The following is a 19,090-nucleotide window of genomic DNA, read 5'->3' on the forward strand; positions in this document are numbered from 1 at the left end:
CATCCCCCATACTCTGGAACTCGCTACCCCAACATATCAGACTCTCACCTACAGTGGAATCCTTCAAAAGAAACCTGAAAACCCACCTCTTCAGACAAGCCTACAACCAGTGACCCTGCTGCCTCTATACCGCCATGATCAACGTCACCCGCACCTACTGTGTCCTTCTCCCATACCATGTAGATTGTAAGCCCTCCCGGGCAGGGCCCTCTCTCCTTCTGTACCAGTTTGTAACTCGTCTTGTTTATGATTAGTGCAATTGTCTGTATTATGTATATGCACCGCTTATCATATGTACAGCGCTATGGAATGAATGGCGCTTTAATAATAAATAATAATAGTAATATTGAGCTATAGACATGTATCACTTCGTCATATTCATTATGGTTTTCCAATTTGCCTGTAAAATGTGTAGGCTGTCCGTTATTTTGGGACAAGTTGTCCAGAAAAAAAAAGAAAAATTATGGTTGGCAACCCTGATAGCTAGCTATCCCTTATCCCCTTTTCATCTACAAATACTAAAGTGCATAAAATCTGTAAAAAATAAAAATAAAAATAAATAATGCCCTATCTGTGATTAACAAAGATGCAAAATAGCATAAAGTAATCAAGGGGTTAACAATACAACCACACCATAAAAGAAGCAGCAGTAGCAACAGCAGCAGCAGTAGTACAAAAATAAAAAGCAGAAGAGATGCCTTCTCCCTCTAGCGGCCGCTGGCTGACACTGCAGCTGTCCCCTGTCACATGATCGTGGTGCACGTGTATATGACACAAAGCCTTATGGAGGGGGAGACTTGGTCCAGAAGGAGGGGGGAGCTCACTAGTGTTAGTCAGGCAGCAGCCACAGGTCTGCCCTGCTGCTCCAGGAGGGAGGTCAGCTCCTCTGAATATGCTTAGGACAAGAACAGAGGATTATCCTTAAAAAACCTTGCAGCATTGCACAGCCCTCTATTGTGGGGGGTCTTATAAGGATCTATTGAGAATTGCAGGTTGGGGAAGAAATAGGAGATAGGGGGTAGACCTCAGTAACCTGCATCCCAGCTTAGTCCTTGCCTTGGGGGTGCAGAGAGCCTCCAAGATCTGCCTACTTGAGAACATCACTGTCTGGTGGTCTCCTCCAGCTCAGACACAGCCTACCAGACTGCAGTGCATGGTCTGAGCTGGTCGTATTGAGGAGATCAGGGGGTCCTGTCTGGGTAAGTGTCTTGATTTTATGTCTTGCATTATATACTGGATTCTTGGAGGCTTTTCTATGTTTAGTCAGGGCTGATGCAGCATTTATGGTCTCCTATCTTATGGAGTCGATGGTAGGGCAGGGCAGTCGGTGATTACTCATAACTGTTCTCTCTTCTGTAGGACAAAGTTGTATGTCTAATTGCCCCCAGCCGGCGCTGTCACTGCTGTCAGAAGAGGGGAGAGCCAGCGGGTGAATCTGTGTACTGTAGAATGAGTGCCCTACCTCTGCTGCCTGGCACCGTGACCTACAGTAGGAGCTGAATGATGATGGAGCTAGGACGTGTGCTACGTGCAAGGAACATGCTGACACTGACATGGATAGAGTGCATCAGCGGGGGAAGCCCATAAAGAGTGAAGCTAAGTCATCCAGCCAAGAACCTGGGCAGTCCAGAGTGCTATCTACTTTACAGGGTGCCAGAATGGGGGTACAAGGATTTCCACAACTCTCAGTGACTACACCCCACCACCCGTCTGATGTCCACCCTACTGTCAGCTCATTTAACGCAGGTATTAGGTGCCATTATCAACCACAGCAGGAGGAGTCCACTACAGAGGATTTTTCTGCTGAAGCCGAACCAGACCCCCTGTTGATCCGTGCCGTTGGCACTGTTCGGCCATGTGTTTTAACGAACGGGGAGATGCCGATGGTAAGGACTGGGGCAGCAGTGAACCGGGATATGGCTGGTTTTCTTTCCAGGGAGGTTGATGGTGGCAGCACTGGCCAGGACGGGTTGGTGACCATCAATGGTCGAAGAGATGGATTGCCTGTTAAAAGAAAATGGAATGGAGTAATGGAGAACAGGGTTGTATCCTCAGAGAGTGGACCTTCTGGATTCCCTCCTATGGAGGGCAAGAGAAGAGAGATCTGCAGAAGCGAGGCACACCATAGCACAAAACCTCCAAGTGTGGTAGTATCTGCCCAAAGAATGGCCTTAGACTACATCGTCCCGTGCATAATGTACTATGGTATTTGTGTCAAGGACCACTTTTTAGGAGAATCTTTGGGTTCCCGTGTCTTAGATGAGGTGGAGATACTGAACCGCAGTGGGAAGTTTAGAGACGGACAGCTTGTTAGCCAGAGAACCATACCTTCCAAAAATATTCGGGGAGATCAGATTGCCTGGGTCGAAGGAAGGGAACCCGGCTGTGAGAACATAGGGATCCTCATGTCCAGGATAGACGAGGTCATCATGAACTGCAGCAAGCAACTTGGCAGCTATATCATCAATGGCAGAACCAAGGTGAGTGACGAGCCCTAAATATACAGTATATCCCAAAAATATTTTACAAAAACACCCTCAAAATCCTATAAGGCTCGAATCAAAAATGTCTTCATATTACATTCTCCATTAAAGATCCCACAACCCTCATCGAGGATAGGGGTGGGCCTCATAGTTCTCTGCTGTGTCACGTAGGGTAGAGATGATTACATAGAACATAGAGGTTGTTTGTTCATCTTCTATAAATGCAATGCCCACTGGGGCACGGAGCCATTGTGAAATAGAGCAAAGCTTACTGGCTGAAGTGTCACGTCTCGGACTCTGTTTGTCACAAGAAGGAACAGCAGGAATGTGGAGGACCAGATATATGAGCCGGCTATTCTTTGTGTCTCAAAAACATAACCAATCAGAAGGACACCTGCACGAATTGCGTATTTGTATGTCGAAAATCCCCATTAAATCCGCATCAAATTTATTGTGTTTTTTTTGTAAGTTTTTTTTATGCAGATTTTTGTGGAGATTTTCTGTTCATGTTAAGTCTACTGGAGAAAACCGCTCTTCAGAAGGTGCGGAATCGCACAAACAATTGACATGATATTTATACAAATCTCTTTCGCTCGGATGATGGAGCATTACGCTAAGTTTTTTTCTGCATGCAAAACCGCACGTAATACGCAATGTGTGCAGTGAGTCTAAAGCTTTCACGGAGATTGTCACCCACCCACATGCACACGGTGCGGATTACACCAGGATCTTCGTGCCAGTAAAGTTAATACGATTTGCCAGCTCTTATGTACCCAGCGGGGGTCATTTAAGAACATTTGTATGCCTTCCTCCGACTTTTTAAACGTTCACGCAACATTATTTTATCGCACAGCTGTTTTAACTCCATCCTTGCCACTTGGGACTTTGGCTCGATTGTCGATTTGCTTGTGTGGAGTTTGGAATGCAATGGTGAGATATGGGGCAAAACGAGCTTCAAAATCTGCATCACACAGGCGGATCTTGGTGCGGAAACTCTGCATCTGCATGCGCCACAAAGGGAACGCTCACTGCGTGATTTAGCAGATTTATCTTTCAGCAGTCTACGAGAGCTACGTATAACAGCACCCATGCTGGTTGTCACCCAGCTTACGCTACTTTCGCACTGGCGTTTTGGCTTTCCGTTTGTGAGATCCGTTCAGGGCTCTCGCAAGCGGTCCAAAACGGATCCGTTTTGCTCTAATGCCTTCTGAATGGAAAAAGATCCGCTCAGAATACATCAGTTCAGTCTCCATTCCGCTCTGGAGGCGGACACCAAAACGCCGCCTGCAGCTTTTTGCTGTCCGACTGACGAAGCGGAGCCAAACGGATCCGTCCTGGCACACAATGTAAGTCAAAGGGGACGGATCCGTTTTCTCTGACACAATCTGGCACAATAGAAAACTGATCCGTCCCCCATTGACTTTCAAGACGGATCCATCATGGTTATAGAAGACATAATACGACCGGATCGGTTCATGACGGATGCATGCGGTTGTATTATGGTAACGGAAGCGTTTTTGCAGATCCGTGACGGATCCATAAAAAAACGCTAGTGTGAAAGTAGCCTTTTCCTGCAACAGATATATCTATGGAGGATTTTTTTTTGGAATGATAGAGGAGGATGGCCTGTTAGGAATATGTGACAGCATATGTTCTTAGTTTTATCCGCCTCTGGGAAAGCTGAGTGACAACCAATAAGATTGCCATTCCAAATTCCATAGAGATTGTCACCTAACTTCCCCTTGCAATGGGCCATTGTATGATCATGTATGTCTATTGGGTGTCATCCAGCTTTTCTAAATGGAGAGATTTTAGTGATTTTTTTATTTATTTTTTCCCCCTTAGCGCAGGCAGAGTATCTGATGTCTGCCGGGTCAGCGTCATTGACTGCTTACAGTGTCACTTTTTTTTTTTTTTTGGAACTAGCTATTTCACCTTATAGTATACACCTCCAAAGCATTCAAAAAGACACGTACCATTCCCATCTGGTGGAACTGGATTTTCAGGGTCTTAAGTATATACAGTGACCCCTCCAACTGGATCCCGCTCTATAGGGACGATCTACAAGATAATAGTGAAGGTGTTGGCTCTGAGAAAGGGAAGTATCTGTGGGGAAGTGGAGGAAAGACTTGTACCTTGTTGTGCTCATCATCAGGTACTAAGGGCTCATTCACACGACCTTATCTGGACATTTATTTCAACGAGGCGGCAAAAACACTGTGTCCTGTCCGCATCTGCATGTCCGTTCCACAGCCTCTCAAAAAAAAATTTAAAAAATAGAACATGTCCTATTCTTGTCTGTTTTGTGGACAAGGATAGGAATTGTTACAATGGGTCCGCCCAAAAAAATAAATGGATGTCATCCGTATATTTCCGTATGTATGCAAAATACATACGGTCATGTGAATGCGCTCCTATATGTAGTGATAGGAAGCAGTGGAAGAGTTGTCGTAACCGCCAATCAGATCTCTGCTTTAGGGTACTTTCACACTAGCGTTTTTCTTTTCCGGCATAGAGTTCCGTCACAGGGGCTCTATACCGGAAAAGAACTGATCAGGCATATCCCCATGCATTCTGAATGGAGAGTAATCCGTCCAGGATGCATCAGGATATCTTCAGTTCAGTCGTTTTGACTGATCAGGCAAAAGATAAAACCGCAGCATGCTACGGTTTTATCTCTGGCGAAAAAAACTGAAGACTTGCCTGAATGTCGGATCCGGCATTTTTTCCCCATAGGAATGTATTAGAGCCGGATCCGGCATTCAAAATACCGAAATGCCGGATCCGTCCTTCCGGCCTGCGCATGCGCAGACCGGTAAAAATGGGGGAAAAAAAATACAAGACGGATCCGTCTGTCCGCATGACAAGTGGAGAGACAGATCCGTTCTTGCAATGCATTTTTGAGACGGATCCGCATCCGTCTCACAAATGCTTTCAGTCACATCAAAATCAGCGGATCCGGCGGGCAGTTCTAACGACGGAACTGCCCGCTGGATCACACTGCCACAAGTGTGAAAGTAGCCTTATTCTTACTACCCGATTCAGAAAAATGAGAGCTGAAATTTGGTGGGTCGCTAGGGGCATCGTCCCATTTATTAGCCTCCGCGGCCTCTTTATAATTTTCCTGTTCAGCCATTTTTTAAAGGGCTTATCTCAGGTGACGGATCTCTAGATGGTGCCACCAGAGTCTTAAGGGTAGGGGTCCGACCTTTGTGAACCCACGGATGGCATGTGTTGACTCTGCATGACCAAAGTTACTTGAGATGAAGTGTCACGGTACTCTCCCATTACCACTGACACTTCTTCCTTCAAATCACGGCTGTCCCATTAAAGGGGCCGTCCGGTTTCAAGCGTCAAGGAATCGTCCTGTAATAAATAGATGATTATTTACCTGACACACCCCGTGCCACCCCTCCAACTCTCTTGGCGGCTATGACATCACATCGACAACACGTGACTGCTGCAGCCAGGTACTGGCCTCAGTGGTGCACTGAAGAGGCCATTGCTTGGCTGCAGTGGTCACATGCTCTCGATGAGCCTTGCCTGGAGCCGGACTGGCAGCGGATGATCTGCCAGGTAAGTAATTATCTATTCTTTATTACAGGTCGATCTCTTGACTCTTGCCCCTTTAATGGGGCAGTTGCAATATAGACATTGGCGGCGAATCGAAGGAAGAAGTGTCAGGAGTACTCGGAGAGCACCATGACCCTTCATCTCATGTTATTTTGGTCAAGCAGAAACTAGACAACCCCTTTAAAGGGGTTGTCCGGGTTCAGAGCTGAACCCGGACATACCCTTATTTTCACCCAGGCAGCCCCCCTGAGGCTAGCATCGGAGCATCTCATGCTCCGATGCGCTCCCTTGCCCTGCGCTAAATCATGCAGGGCACGGGCTCTTTTGTTTTCAATAACACACTGCCGGGCGTAAACTTCCGCCCGGCAGTGTGTTTGGTGACGTCACCGGCTCTGAGGGGCGGGCTTTAGCTCTGCCCTAGCCGTTTTACTGGCTAGGGCAGTGCTAAAGCCCGCCCATCAGTGCCGGTGACGTCACCGGGGTTCCTGGCAGCCCCATGGAGAGCCCCGGATTTGAAAAAAATGCCTTTGCCCTGCCCAATTTAGCGCAGGGCAAAGGAGAGCATCGGAGCATGAACTGCTCCGATGCTCATGTCAGGGGGGCTGCCGGGGTGAAAATGGAGGGACGTCCGGATTCAGCTCTAAACCCAGACAACCCCTTTAAGCTACCAGTGCACACCTTTAAAATTTTCTGTGTGGATTTTCATGCATAGCGGCGTAATACGCCACCATCAAAGTGAATGAGATTTAGGGCTGGTTCACACCTGAGTGTTTTACAGCGCGTTCCTACGCGCTGTAAAACGCTCAACAGGCGAAAACCCATGTTTCCCTATGGGCATGGTTCTCACCTGCATTTTTTTACAGCGCGTACGAATGCGCTGTAAAACGCCCTACGCCCCAAAGAAGTACAGGAGCTTCTTTGGGGCGTATTGTCACGCGTTCGCGCCCATAGACTTCAACAGGAACGCAAAATTTCTCCTCGTGTGCACGTAGGTTATCGTACATGGCCCAGAACTGTCCTCTTTGCTGTCGGTTTGCAATCACAGGATGGACCCAGAACCGTCGCCTCCTCAGTCTCCTTCTCCTCAAACGCATTATATGCACTGCTGCAACTATTGCTGCAGTTGGTCGTCGTTTGCAGAGAGACTGCAGCCAACGCACTCTCCTCTGTACATAAACACACAGGAAAGGGTGATGGTGCTCCGCAGGAAGTCTCTTCCATTGGACACCTCAGTGTAGACATGGCTGTTTTTCATTGGACGCCTCTGTGGTCAATCGCAAGAACGCGCGTACGACGCACGTTTCCTATTTCCACAAACGCACTGTAATACGCCCCGAAAACGTCTGACTAAAACGCGCGTATCAAATACGCTCAAGTGTGAACCAGGCCTTACGGTGACATACATTTGTAATGCGCTTTTCTCACAGGGACTGAGCGCAGGGATAGTTGTGTGGTTGAGGCGACTCCCTGGGAAGTCCGTGGCTGCCATACAGGCGCTCAACCCTATCACACAATGCACACTAGGGTCAATTTCGTATGAAGCCAATTTGCCTATCAGTATGTCTTTGGAGTGTGGGAGGAATCTGGAAAACCCAGAGGAAACCCACACAAACACGGGGAGAACATACAAACTCCATGCAGATGTTAACGCTGGACCCCAGCGCTTCAAGGCACCAATGCTAGCCACTGTGCTGCCCACCGCTAGGATATGGTGCGGGACCCCAGAGCTGAAGGGCACCAGTGCTAACCACTGAGCCACCGTGCACCATTGCATATTTTGTTCACGTGGAAATTGCCCTTCCTTGCGGATTTTAAAATCCACAGCATATCATTTGTTTCAGTCATTCCGCACCTTTGCACTTTCTGTAGAGCGGTTTTCCCCATAGACCTTAAGGCCTCCTGCACACGGCCGTTTTTTTTTTTCGTTTACTGGCCGTTTTTTGCGTTCCGTATACGGAACCATTCATTTCAATGGTTCCACAAAAAAAACGGAATGTACTCCATTCCGTTTCCGTATTTCCGTTGTTCCGTTCTAACATAGAACATGTCCTATTATTGCCCGCAAATCACGTTCCGTGGCTCCATTCAAGTCAATGGGTCCGCAAAAAAAACGGAACACATACGGAAATGCATCCGTATGTCTTCCGTTTCCGTTCCGTTTTTTGCTGAACCATCTATTGAAAATGTTAAGCCCAGCCCAATTTTATCTATGTTATACTGTATATGCCATACGGAAAAACGGAACAGAAACGGAAACACAACGGAAACGGAACAACGGATCCGTGAAAAACAGACCGCAAAACACTGAAAAAGCCATACGGTCATATGCAATAGGCCTAATGGCGTTGTTAACATAAACAGAAAATCGGCAGCAAAACCACAAAAACCGCACAAAAAAACCCCAAATAGATAATGCTGATTTATCTGCGTTTATTATTTAGTCGTTTTCGCATGGATTTTTCTGCAGGCACATACGCAATGTGTGCAGGTAGCCATAAGGGTGCTACCACGCTTATCTTTTATTCAAGCTTTTTTTTACAAGTGTTTTTTTTTTTTTTTTGCCCCCCCCTTCAAATAAAAAAAACACACTTGTAAAAAAATAGCTCAAATCACATGCCGTTTTACTTGCGAGTATTTTTTTTCAAACACCTGAAAACAAAACCAAGAGCATGTTGTGATTTGAAAAGAAAAATGTTAAGGGAACAAGAAAACACAAGGAAACACCACTACATAAAAAAATAAAAAAAACTGTGTTTGGCCGCGTTGACATTTCTGTGTCCATTTGACGTGTAGTGAAAAAAAATCCGTCCATGTTTCATCCATGAAGTTGTCCGTGAAGGCAGGGCCGGATTAACGTAGGGGCTGATGGAGCTGCAGCTCCAGGCCCCTACCATAAAATAGGCCCATCCGCCAGCCAAAAGGCCGTCGGGAGCGGCCCGCGCTAAAAGTCCTCTGTTGTACACAGCGCAGCGTCACATAGCGCACAGACAATGCAGAGACACTCACCTGACGCTGGCAGCAGGGAGGTGCCTGAGGGCGGGACCTGGGAGGAGCGTAATATGATCCTAGAGTGGAAGCTGCTTCTGCCAGCCCCTCCCCTCCCCGCCCACCAACCAATCAGAGCTGAGGCAAGGCAAGCACTAGCAGCTCTGAGTCGTCTGAGTAGTGCAGGGAGTCTAAGAATAGAAATGAATGGAATGAGTCTCAGGTTAAAAGAATCTAAAGATCCGATTAGTTAGAGACTCATTCGATTCTTTGAGTTAAAAGAGCCGTGAGTCAGAGTCTAGAACAGGTTACACTGAGACTCTGGTGAGTCAGAGTCTAGAACAGGTTACACTGAGGCTCTGGTGAGTCAGACTCTAGAACAGGTTACACTGAGGCTCTGGTGAGTCAGACTCTAGAACAGGTTACACTGAGGCTCTGGTGAGTCAGACTCTAGAACAGGTTACACTGAGGCTCTGGTGAGTCAGACTCTAGAACAGGTTACACTGAGGCTCTGGTGAGTCAGACTCTAGAACAGGTTACACTGAGGCTCTGGTGAGTCAGACTCTAGAACAGGTTACACTGAGGCTCTGGTGAGTCAGACTCTAGAACAGGTTACACTGAGGCTCTGGTGAGTCAGACTCTAGAACAGGTTACACTGAGGCTCTGGTGAGTCAGACTCTAGAACAGGTTACACTGAGGCTCTGGTGAGTCAGACTCTAGAACAGGTTACACTGAGGCTCTGGTGAGTCAGACTCTAGAACAGGTTACACTGAGGCTCTGGTGAGTCAGACTCTAGAACAGGTTACGCTGAGGCTCTGGTGAGTCAGACTCTAGAACAGGTTACACTGAGGCTCTCCCTGCTTTTGTTGCAGCAGTGATAAGATTAAGGGACAGGAGCAGAGAGATAAGAGAAGTGACAGATGACACAGAGTTTAGATTACAGGTTGAATTAACCCTTTAGGATCAAATTGGCTTCTCAGGAGATATATATGTTAAAGGCATCTCGTTCAGTAGCTATATAACTAAGGGTGGGTTCACATCTCCTTTATGGATTCCGTTAAGTGGGGACTATTTTATTATCAGCCAGTGACTGTGTTACTGTAATACTGTAATCAATTCAGCACATAGTTTTCCCTGTGCGTGCAGTCACATTTCACTTCACTTGGCTCGTTGTACTACTGTCAGTGTCAGACTGTTGTCACTGTGGGTAACAATGCACAACAGACAACAATGCACACCACAGTGACAGCTCCTGACTCCTCCTGTCCGGCCTCAGCTTCCCTTCACTATCACTATAATCAATCACTCTTCCTGATCCGGACTCACTCATTAGAGAGCTGAAGAGCCGACTGAGTCAGCAGCAGCAAGTGAATCGGATGGATAGCATCTGCGCATGCGCATCGGCACCTAGAGTCTTCGGTTCACTTGCTGAGTCACTGACTGCTGAGCTGACTCGCAAGTGAACCGAAGATCCGATTCATGAACCGATTCATCTGAAAGATCCGAACTTCCCATCACTACTGAGGTCATATCCGGCGGGCCGCGGCATTACAGGAACAGCACCAGCTGCTCTGACGTCCTGCCGCCGGATATACGTCACAGGATATCCGGCGGCAGGACGTCAGAGCAGCTGGTGCGGTTCCTGTAATGCCGGCCCGCCGGATATGACCTCAGTGCGCACGCGGTTATCCCTCCTGTACGCTGCGCTGTGTACAACCTGCTCAGCAGTTTCGACCAGCACACGGCCCACAGCGCTCAGCCACACCAGCCCGCGAGACAGCAGGAGCTTCTGGAGCAGGTATCAGATAAACTCATCCAGTTGGAAGGGAGGGCAATCATAGTGCTGTTCTGATTTATGGACACAGCTCTCAGCATGCTTAGCCAGCCTTCTATCTGGCTGTTTCTGAGCCTGTGGACTGTGACTCTCAAGAAGCACAGCCAGATAGAAGGCTGGCTAAGCATGCTGAGAGCTGTGTCCATAAATCATAACAGCACTATGAAAATTACTGACTGGCTAAGCATGCTGAGAGCTCAGTCTAAATAACATAACACATTAAAGAAATTACTGTTTCTAGCTGCTAGTCCACAGTCCACAGTCCACAGCAGCTAGAAACAGTAATTTCTTTAAAGGGATTCTGTCACCAGGTTTCACCCGTCAGCTAAAAATATGCTGATGTTCAGGGCGTCTTCACGATTCCTAATGTGGGCTTATAAATGTCATCTGTGGGCTTATTTAGCTAAAAAACAGCTATTACTAACCTGTCAGTCAAACAAATAAGGTGCCCAAGGGGATGTTAATGGATGCAAGGTGCCGGCCGCACCCGCCGCCGTTCGTGCCCAGGGCCGCCTTTCCAGACTTCTGCACCGCCTCCTAATCCTCTGTGCCGCCTCTCGCTCTCCCTCCCTCCCCCCTCCTTCTGCTGTAAGATCTCGCGCTTGCGCACAAGGCTCTGCCTGATGCGCCGTGCGGACTTCTCCATTTGGCTTCTTACAGCGAAGTGCGCATGCGCCGGCACTTCGCTCAACCCCTGTATGCGCGAGATCTTACAGCAGGAGGAGGGGGGAGGGAGGGAGAGCGAGAGGCGGCACAGAGGATTAGGAGGCGGCGCAGAAGTCTGTTGCCAAGATAGACGCCAAATGAAGGGGTAGTTGCAGGAACAAAATACTTTAATGGTATCGATAAAATATATATGTAATTAAGACACTGAGTGCAGTTCCATAAAAAGGCCCAGCAAAATCCTCAGCACCAGGCCCATGATGCTCTTAATCCGGCCCTGCGTGAAGGATCCATGTTTGCTCCGTGTGTCTATTTTTTGCCCTTCATCTGTGTTCTACGGACACTGCTAGGCCGAAAATCGGAAATCAAATAGCATCTCCTATCAGTGGTCAGTGAAAAATCGACTAAACACGGGCGCCATCAGTGTTGTGTCTTTGTTTTTCACAAAACCATAGACTTCAATGGGCAGGGTTGGTTCGCCTTCTGAACCAAAGTAGTGCATGTCTCCGTGGAAAACTACTGATGTGTGATATATTACATATATTACAATTAGGCCTCGTGCACACGACCGCAAATTGCGGATCCGCAAAACACGGATGGTGTCCGTGTGTGTTCCGCAATTTGCGGAATGGCACGGACAGCCATTGATATGACTGCCTATTCTTGTCCGCAAAACGGACAAGAATAGGACAGGTTATATTTTTTTTGCGGACCACGGAACGGAGCAACGGATGCGGACAGCACGCAGACTGCTTTCCGCATTTTTTCCGGCCCCATTGAAGTGAATGGGTCCACATCCAAGCTGCAAAAACTGCGGCTCGGATGCGGACCAAAACAACGGCCGTGTGCATGAGGCCTTAGAAATGAGCGAAGTTCTTAAAAATTCTATTCTGCTTCTTCACCGAATTTTACAAAAAAAAATTCGCTTTGTAACGAATGACTTTGTCACTTTGTCACAGAAGCGGACACAATAATGGGGAACGGCGATTGCGGGGCCCCCTATCATTGAACCTCTCGGATGCTGCGTTCATCGTTGATAGTGGCATCTGAGATGCACATTGTGGCTTTCAGGGGTTAATCCGGTGAGAAAAAAAATAAATACTCCTCCCATTTGAATGCGTAAAGGCTGCTGTGGCCATCTTGATTAAAAATCCAGCGTGAAATCCCGCATGGTGCGTGATGACGTCATGACGCCGCCCAGCGTGGGGACATCCTACGTCACTGCGCACACGATTTTGCGCTGGATCTTCAATCAAGATGGCTGCGGCGGCCTGTACGCGATCAAATGGATGAGATGAGTTTGTTTTTTGTTTTTTTTCTCCCCCATTTCAGGGAAAATTGATTTTGTTACCACAAAGCATGAGAAAATCCGGCTTTCTGGTGAATCGAATTTCCCCTGAAATTCGGATCGAAGTCCACTTCGGATACTTCGATTTGCTCAACACTAATTACAATCAATGGGTACGTGTGCTGTCCATGGAAAATGCGGACAGGAGTCAGTGAAAAAACGGAAATGTGAACGAAGCCTTTGTGGTATTTTTCTAATTTCCTGTTGGGCAGCAGTAGCATCTGCTCAAAATAAAAAAGGTCCTCCTCTCTGTTTCCAGTAATACGTTTCCCATATGGGGAAGTCCTGAATGTACGTCCGCCCAGTAGGCTCCAACATCACGGCATGAGTAGACAGAACCTGACAGGAGAAATAAAACCTCAAGGTCCTGAATTTCGTAAACTTTAATCGTTCACTGCAGAAAAACGTGTCATGGAAGTAGTCATTAAGAAGTCGAATCTGATCTCGAGGGATGTGCGGGCATTGTAGTGCGGCTATAATGGACGTACTTCTTCAGCAAAACATCATGTACCCTCAGCCTGTATTCCTCAACCTGAGGCCTGAGATAAGCTCCGGGCTGGTTAATGATTACTACGCAGCGCCAGATACTGAGTCACCCTGATACTCTGGACTACAGCATTAACCCGTACTGACCCAGGAGAACGTACAGTCTGCACAAATGCCAGCCTGGGAGGTCTGCTGACATGGGGCTGCTGGGTTCTCTTAACTGATCTAAATACCGTCATACTGTGCCTAAATAATACTAACATAATGCAGATCAGTATAGTATACGATTCAAATAAAACTGCTTTATAGTACTCAGATTAAACTACCATGCAGTGCTGTGAATAACAATGTCTTAAGATGCTCCTATAGTGCCGTAATACAGTACCGCCATACAGTGCATTGATAATGGCTGGCAGGTAAAATGTAGTAATTGAATTTATATCTCTAGTGGACTTGGGTTGGTGTATGCCTGCCAATTGTACATTAATAGTTGTATTGAAGGTGGCTTTTGTGGATATGTGCACTTGCACAATAGTATGTGTTTAGTATGTTAGTATATGTCCATCAAGATATAGCAGTATTTCTACATGGTCTGGATAGATGTATATCTGTCATATTGTGGTTGTATCTCTGTAGGACATGGGTAGGTTTATATCTGTTCATATGGTTGTGTCCCTACAAAACAACAGGGCGTAGGTGTGGTAGTATGTGGGTTACTGGTCTCATTACCTGGTGTAGTAGTATCTGGCTTGTTGTATACATTACCTGGTGTAGTAGTATCTGGCTTACTGTATACATTACCTGGTGTAGTAGTATCTGGCTTACTGTATACATTACCTGTTGTGGTAGAATATGGATTACTGGACATATTACCTGGTGTAGTAATATCTGGGTTACTGGACACATTATGTGTCGGGGTAGTATCTGGGTTACATTACATATTACATGGTGTAGTAGTATCTGGATTGCTGTACATATTTCCTGGTGTGGTAATATCTGGGTTACTTTATACAGAACCTGGTCTAGTAGTATCTAAGTTACTGGACACATTACCTGGTGTAGTATCTAGGTTACCGGACACATTACCTGGTCTAGTAGTATCTAGCTTACCTGACACATTACCTGGTCTAGTAATATCTGGGTTGCTGAACACATTACCTGGTGTAGTAATATCTAGGTTACCGGACACATTACCTGGTCTAGTAGTATCTAGCTTACCTGACACATTACCCGGTGTAGTAATATCTGGGTTGCTGGACACATTACATGGTGTATTAATATCTGGGTTGCTGGACACATTACCTGCTGTAGTAATATCTGGGTTACCTGACACATTACCTGGTGTAGTAATATCTAGGTTACCTGACACATTACCCGGTGTAGTAATATCTGGGTTGCTGGACACATTACGTGCCGTGGTAGTACCTGGGTTACTTTACATGTTACATGGTGTGGTTAGTAGTATCTGAGGATACCTGGTTTTCCTTCGACCTGCACCTACTTTGGGTTGTGTAAATCACCTTCACGCCATAATTGACTGATAATAGATCAGTTTGCACATTTCACAACATTACAAGAAATTCTCTCAAGTTTAACAACTTTTTTTCTGGAAATGTCCCAGTTTGTCAATGTACCGTAATTTACTTTTTTTTTTTTTTTTAATACCTGTCACACATAATGTGACTCTCTGTAGACCTATTATGGGTTGTAGCGCACCCCACATCTCACTGCTTTGTCTGTCTGTAGGCCAAGCGCTGGGCCATCCGACATCTATCTGTCCCAAGTCGTACATGTTCTCAGTGAGTCGAGAGGAGGCGACCTCTGATGAACACCTCTAGCGGCGGCTTATCTTCCAGGAGAACAGAAGGATTGGGCATTGAAATCATATGTTGGGGGAGAGTTGGGGGCTCCCCATGCATCTTAGATTGTCCGCTGGTCCTGCAAAAAACGACAGGTTGTGGGAACAGTAGTCTAATGTGCATGGGGGCCTTTAAGGTGTCTATGAACGTCTGATAGTTGTTGGTGAAATGTTTCCACACTAGCCAGCTATTCCTCCCGACCCACGCTCGGTGGAGCATACATGTGTTTTCAGTGGGGAGAGAGGAGTAAGCCAACATGCCCAATCCTTCTTTCCCCAGAGTCAGGACAACCCTACACACCTTAGTGGTCAGCCAGTTCAACCGAAATTGGTGGATTCAGCCAACATCAGTGTGACGTGTATGACCAGCCTGAGGCCGATGCAAACTGAATGGGGGAGGAATGATCGCTACACAGTCATTCCTCCCTCACTCTGTTCTATTCATTATCGGAAGCACATCCATGATTACACAGGGAGAAGTGCCTCCGATGATCGGGCATCTTTCATCCTGATTGCAGATGGCCATCAGCCAAATGAACAAGCGTTTGCTGCTCGATTATAGGAGCCGGTTATCGGGAACGAGCATTCGTATGAACCCTTGTTCCCGATAATTAGCCTGAAATCAGTGCATAAAAATGTAAGAAAAAAAATAATTAAAAAAACCTAAATAAAATAGTTGAACAAGGGCATAAAACCCACAAACAGGTTTTTTGTTATTCTTATGTAATCTAGACATTTTTGGTATTCCTCTGCAGTTTATCCTGTAGTAAAAATAAAATGCATATTTGTACCCCAAACTGGCAGCTAAAAAAATACAAATACACGAAAAATAAAATAAAAAGTTAGTGGCATTGGCTCCTGGAGGACGTGTTTCACTTGAACTTGGAAACCTGAGATGGCCATAAACATAAAGTAGCTGGTGTTCAGCTGAGGGCTACTGTATCTTCACCAGCACCTCCACAGATGAGCCATTTAGGTGCCTTACCGTGGATGTTATTTATATTTCGAATCTTGATAGATGGCTGCGAACCTGGAAAATGAAGAATTTGATTGGTTGAGGCTGTCCTGTCCAATTCCTGTTTGCCTTGATGGCAGAACTTGGGGGACAGTCTGAGGGTCATCTTAGATATGAAGTTATTTCTGATCCTCTGTCAAATATTGGTATATCTTAGGATTGAAGCAGAAACATATTTTTCTGTGGGTAAGGTCGTTTGCACGGGTGCACCATGAATGAGGCCAGGTGAGGCAGTTGCCTCAGGCAGCACCAGGAAGGGGCAAAAAGGGGAGCAGCAGAAGGGCCATGGGCAATGAGCGCTTTCATTGTGGCAAAGGGGTTAGGTTAAGAAATTGGCCTCAAGCAGCAGATAGACTAGGTGCACCCCTGGTTGTTAGATGAGTTATTAGTGGGATCCTTCACATGCCGTTAATATCTTACCACACACAACAGGTGCAGACTTGGCTTGCCATCTACGAGCGATGGTATGTTGGCATAGGGCCGGGCACATCCCAGAAGGCAATGAGCCCAAGTGCCTAAGTAGTTTCTAGATATAAAAATTGTAATAGATTATTTCCAACACGTGTCTAACTAGCTTCTAAAGTCGTCATCCACTGAAATATGGTGTCATGTAATGTCATTTATTAACGAAAAGTGTAAAAAAGACTTTTTCTAAAAAAAAATGTTTTCACTTCCTTTATGCACGAGTCAGACCTCTGTGGATTATATTTTGGCTTAGGGCTCATGCACACGAACATATTTCTTTTCCGCATCTGATCTGCATTTTGTGCGGTTCAGATACAGAGCCAGGATGTTTTGCTCTGCAAAATGCGGAATACACAGGACCGGTATCCGCGTGCTGCGGATCTGCAATTTGTGGACTGCAAAACAGGCTACGGTCGTGTGCGTGAGCCCTTATGTCGTGTTAAAAAAACGTTACGACCACATGTAAAAAATGAACCACACTCTGTTTGATCGTCGGGATGTGCTACGTACCACAAGAGCAGAAACTGCAGAGTAAGGCCTCATGCACACGACCGTGGTGTGTTTTGCGGTCCGCAAATCGCGGATCCGCAAAACACGGATGGCGTCCGTGCGCGTTCCGCAATTTGCAGAACGGCACGGAGAGCCTTCAATATAAATGCCTATTCTTGTCCGCAAAGCGCGTATATATTTTTTTAGCGGGGCCACGGAACGGAGCAACGGATGCGGACAGCACACGGAGTGCTGTCCGCATCTTTTACGGGCCCCATTGAAGTGAATGGGTCCGCATCCGAGCCGCCAAAACAGCTGCTCGGATGCGGACCCAAACAACAGCCGTGTGCATGAGGCCTAAGTTGTAGCAGTTTTAGTGACAAATAAGCAGCATGCAGAATTTTTATACATGTTTCGGAGTCATTAACCCAACAGAATAAGAAGGTTTGCCCCCTTCCTGGATTTTTTTGATTAAACATTTTTGTAAAAAGAGGTACAGATGATGCTGAAGACCAGGGAGGACATTGGGGGTCTGTGTTTTTTTTGTGTTTTTCCTGTGGGTGTGCAGTACTATTCTTCCTTATGCTAATTAGTATAAACTTTTTCTTGATAATCGTGGTCCCCACATCTCTGTCCTCTCCAGTGTCATCTGTCCTGCATGTAGTCTCGATCTCTATGGGGTTGGGCTTCCAAATCAGTACGACGCTTTCTATACCGTAGTATTGATATTTGCTTCTTGCAGACTCTGTCTTAAGAGGGTTGTTCCATCTCAAAGTTTTTGTTATATAGCTGGGATACGCCCCAAACAGGGGCGGATTAGCCATAGACCTTACAGGAAAATTTCCCGGTGGGCCGATACCCGGGAGGCCACCTGGGCCCTCCTCACGGCCGGCTCGTGGAAGTTTTTGGGGATCAATTTTGTGCTGCTGACAGTATTTTATGATGGACTGTGGTATTTGGCTCTGTTGGGGGTGGTATAATATGCCACAATATGGTATTGTTGGCCCTGCCTTCCATCAATTTGGACCTGACTACAAAATGGGGCCACTTTTAGTATTTTTTTCCAGGGCCTCTAAGTTCCCAGTCCGAACCTGGCCCCAAATGTCAAGTTGATGTGGGTCCTACTTCGGGAACCTGCTCCTATCTCCAGAATGGGGCGACCTCTCCATTCACTGCTAAGAGACTTCCAAAAATAGCAGAGGAGCCGTGCTCACCTATTTTCAGAAGTCCCATAGCATTGAATGGAGAGCAGGCCACGCAAGCAGAGCCACGTCTACGTTCACCGCAATGGAACTACTGGAAATAGCTAAACCAGTGCTTCTCCTATCCTTTCACTTCCTAGTGGTAAGCCATAAGGGTCTATCGCCAGGACATTCACTGGTAAACCAATTCCTTGTAGGGCTAACTGGGCTGAATGTAATGATACCTTTCAATTAGTGATCCGTTTCTTCATTCTGGAAAAAGATAATTTTTTATTCATATGCAAATCTAGCAGTTATGTGCACTGAGGGCGGACCCAAGCCACTCGGTGCACCCTTGCTCTTCCTACTTCCTTCTTCTTCTTGATTGACAGGGCCAGGCTCCTTCATAGTCATTGAAGAGGAAAATGGAAGGGGCTGGCAGAGAAAGCAGAAGGAGAAAGGTTGCACAGAGTGGCTTGGGCCCGCCCTCCGTGCACTTAACTGCTCATTTGCATATGAATTAAATGTACTTTTTCTCCAGAATGAAGCAACAGATGGCTAAGAGGAAGGTATCATTATATTCAGCTGAGCTGGTCCTACAAGGCATTGCGGAATTACGGTGGTGACGTGTCTATTTTAGGCCCATTTACACAGGGGGGTGATTGGGACTTTCGACGCTCATGAGCGCCGATCAGCTGACATTTGGTCAT

The 19,090-nt window shown here is 46.6% G+C and overlaps 1 protein-coding gene across 2 annotated transcripts in view; it reads left to right on the forward strand.

Moving 5' to 3' along the window:
* The first annotated feature begins 808 nt into the window (after positions 1–808).
* Positions 809–19,090, forward strand: part of EGLN2 (egl-9 family hypoxia inducible factor 2) — a 43,953-nt gene continuing 25,671 nt past the window's right edge. For both annotated transcript variants that reach the window (XR_005780769.1, XM_040442692.1), the window contains exons 1-2: positions 809–1,199; positions 1,360–2,480. Coding sequence is in view for 1 of the 2 variants with exons in the window: in XM_040442692.1 (XP_040298626.1) it covers positions 1,554–2,480 (927 nt within the window). In the remaining variant the exon portion in view is untranslated. The remainder of the gene's footprint in view (positions 1,200–1,359; positions 2,481–19,090) is intronic.

Source organism: Bufo bufo, chromosome 8 (assembly GCF_905171765.1).
Source record: "Bufo bufo chromosome 8, aBufBuf1.1, whole genome shotgun sequence".
NCBI lineage: Eukaryota > Metazoa > Chordata > Amphibia > Anura > Bufonidae > Bufo > Bufo bufo.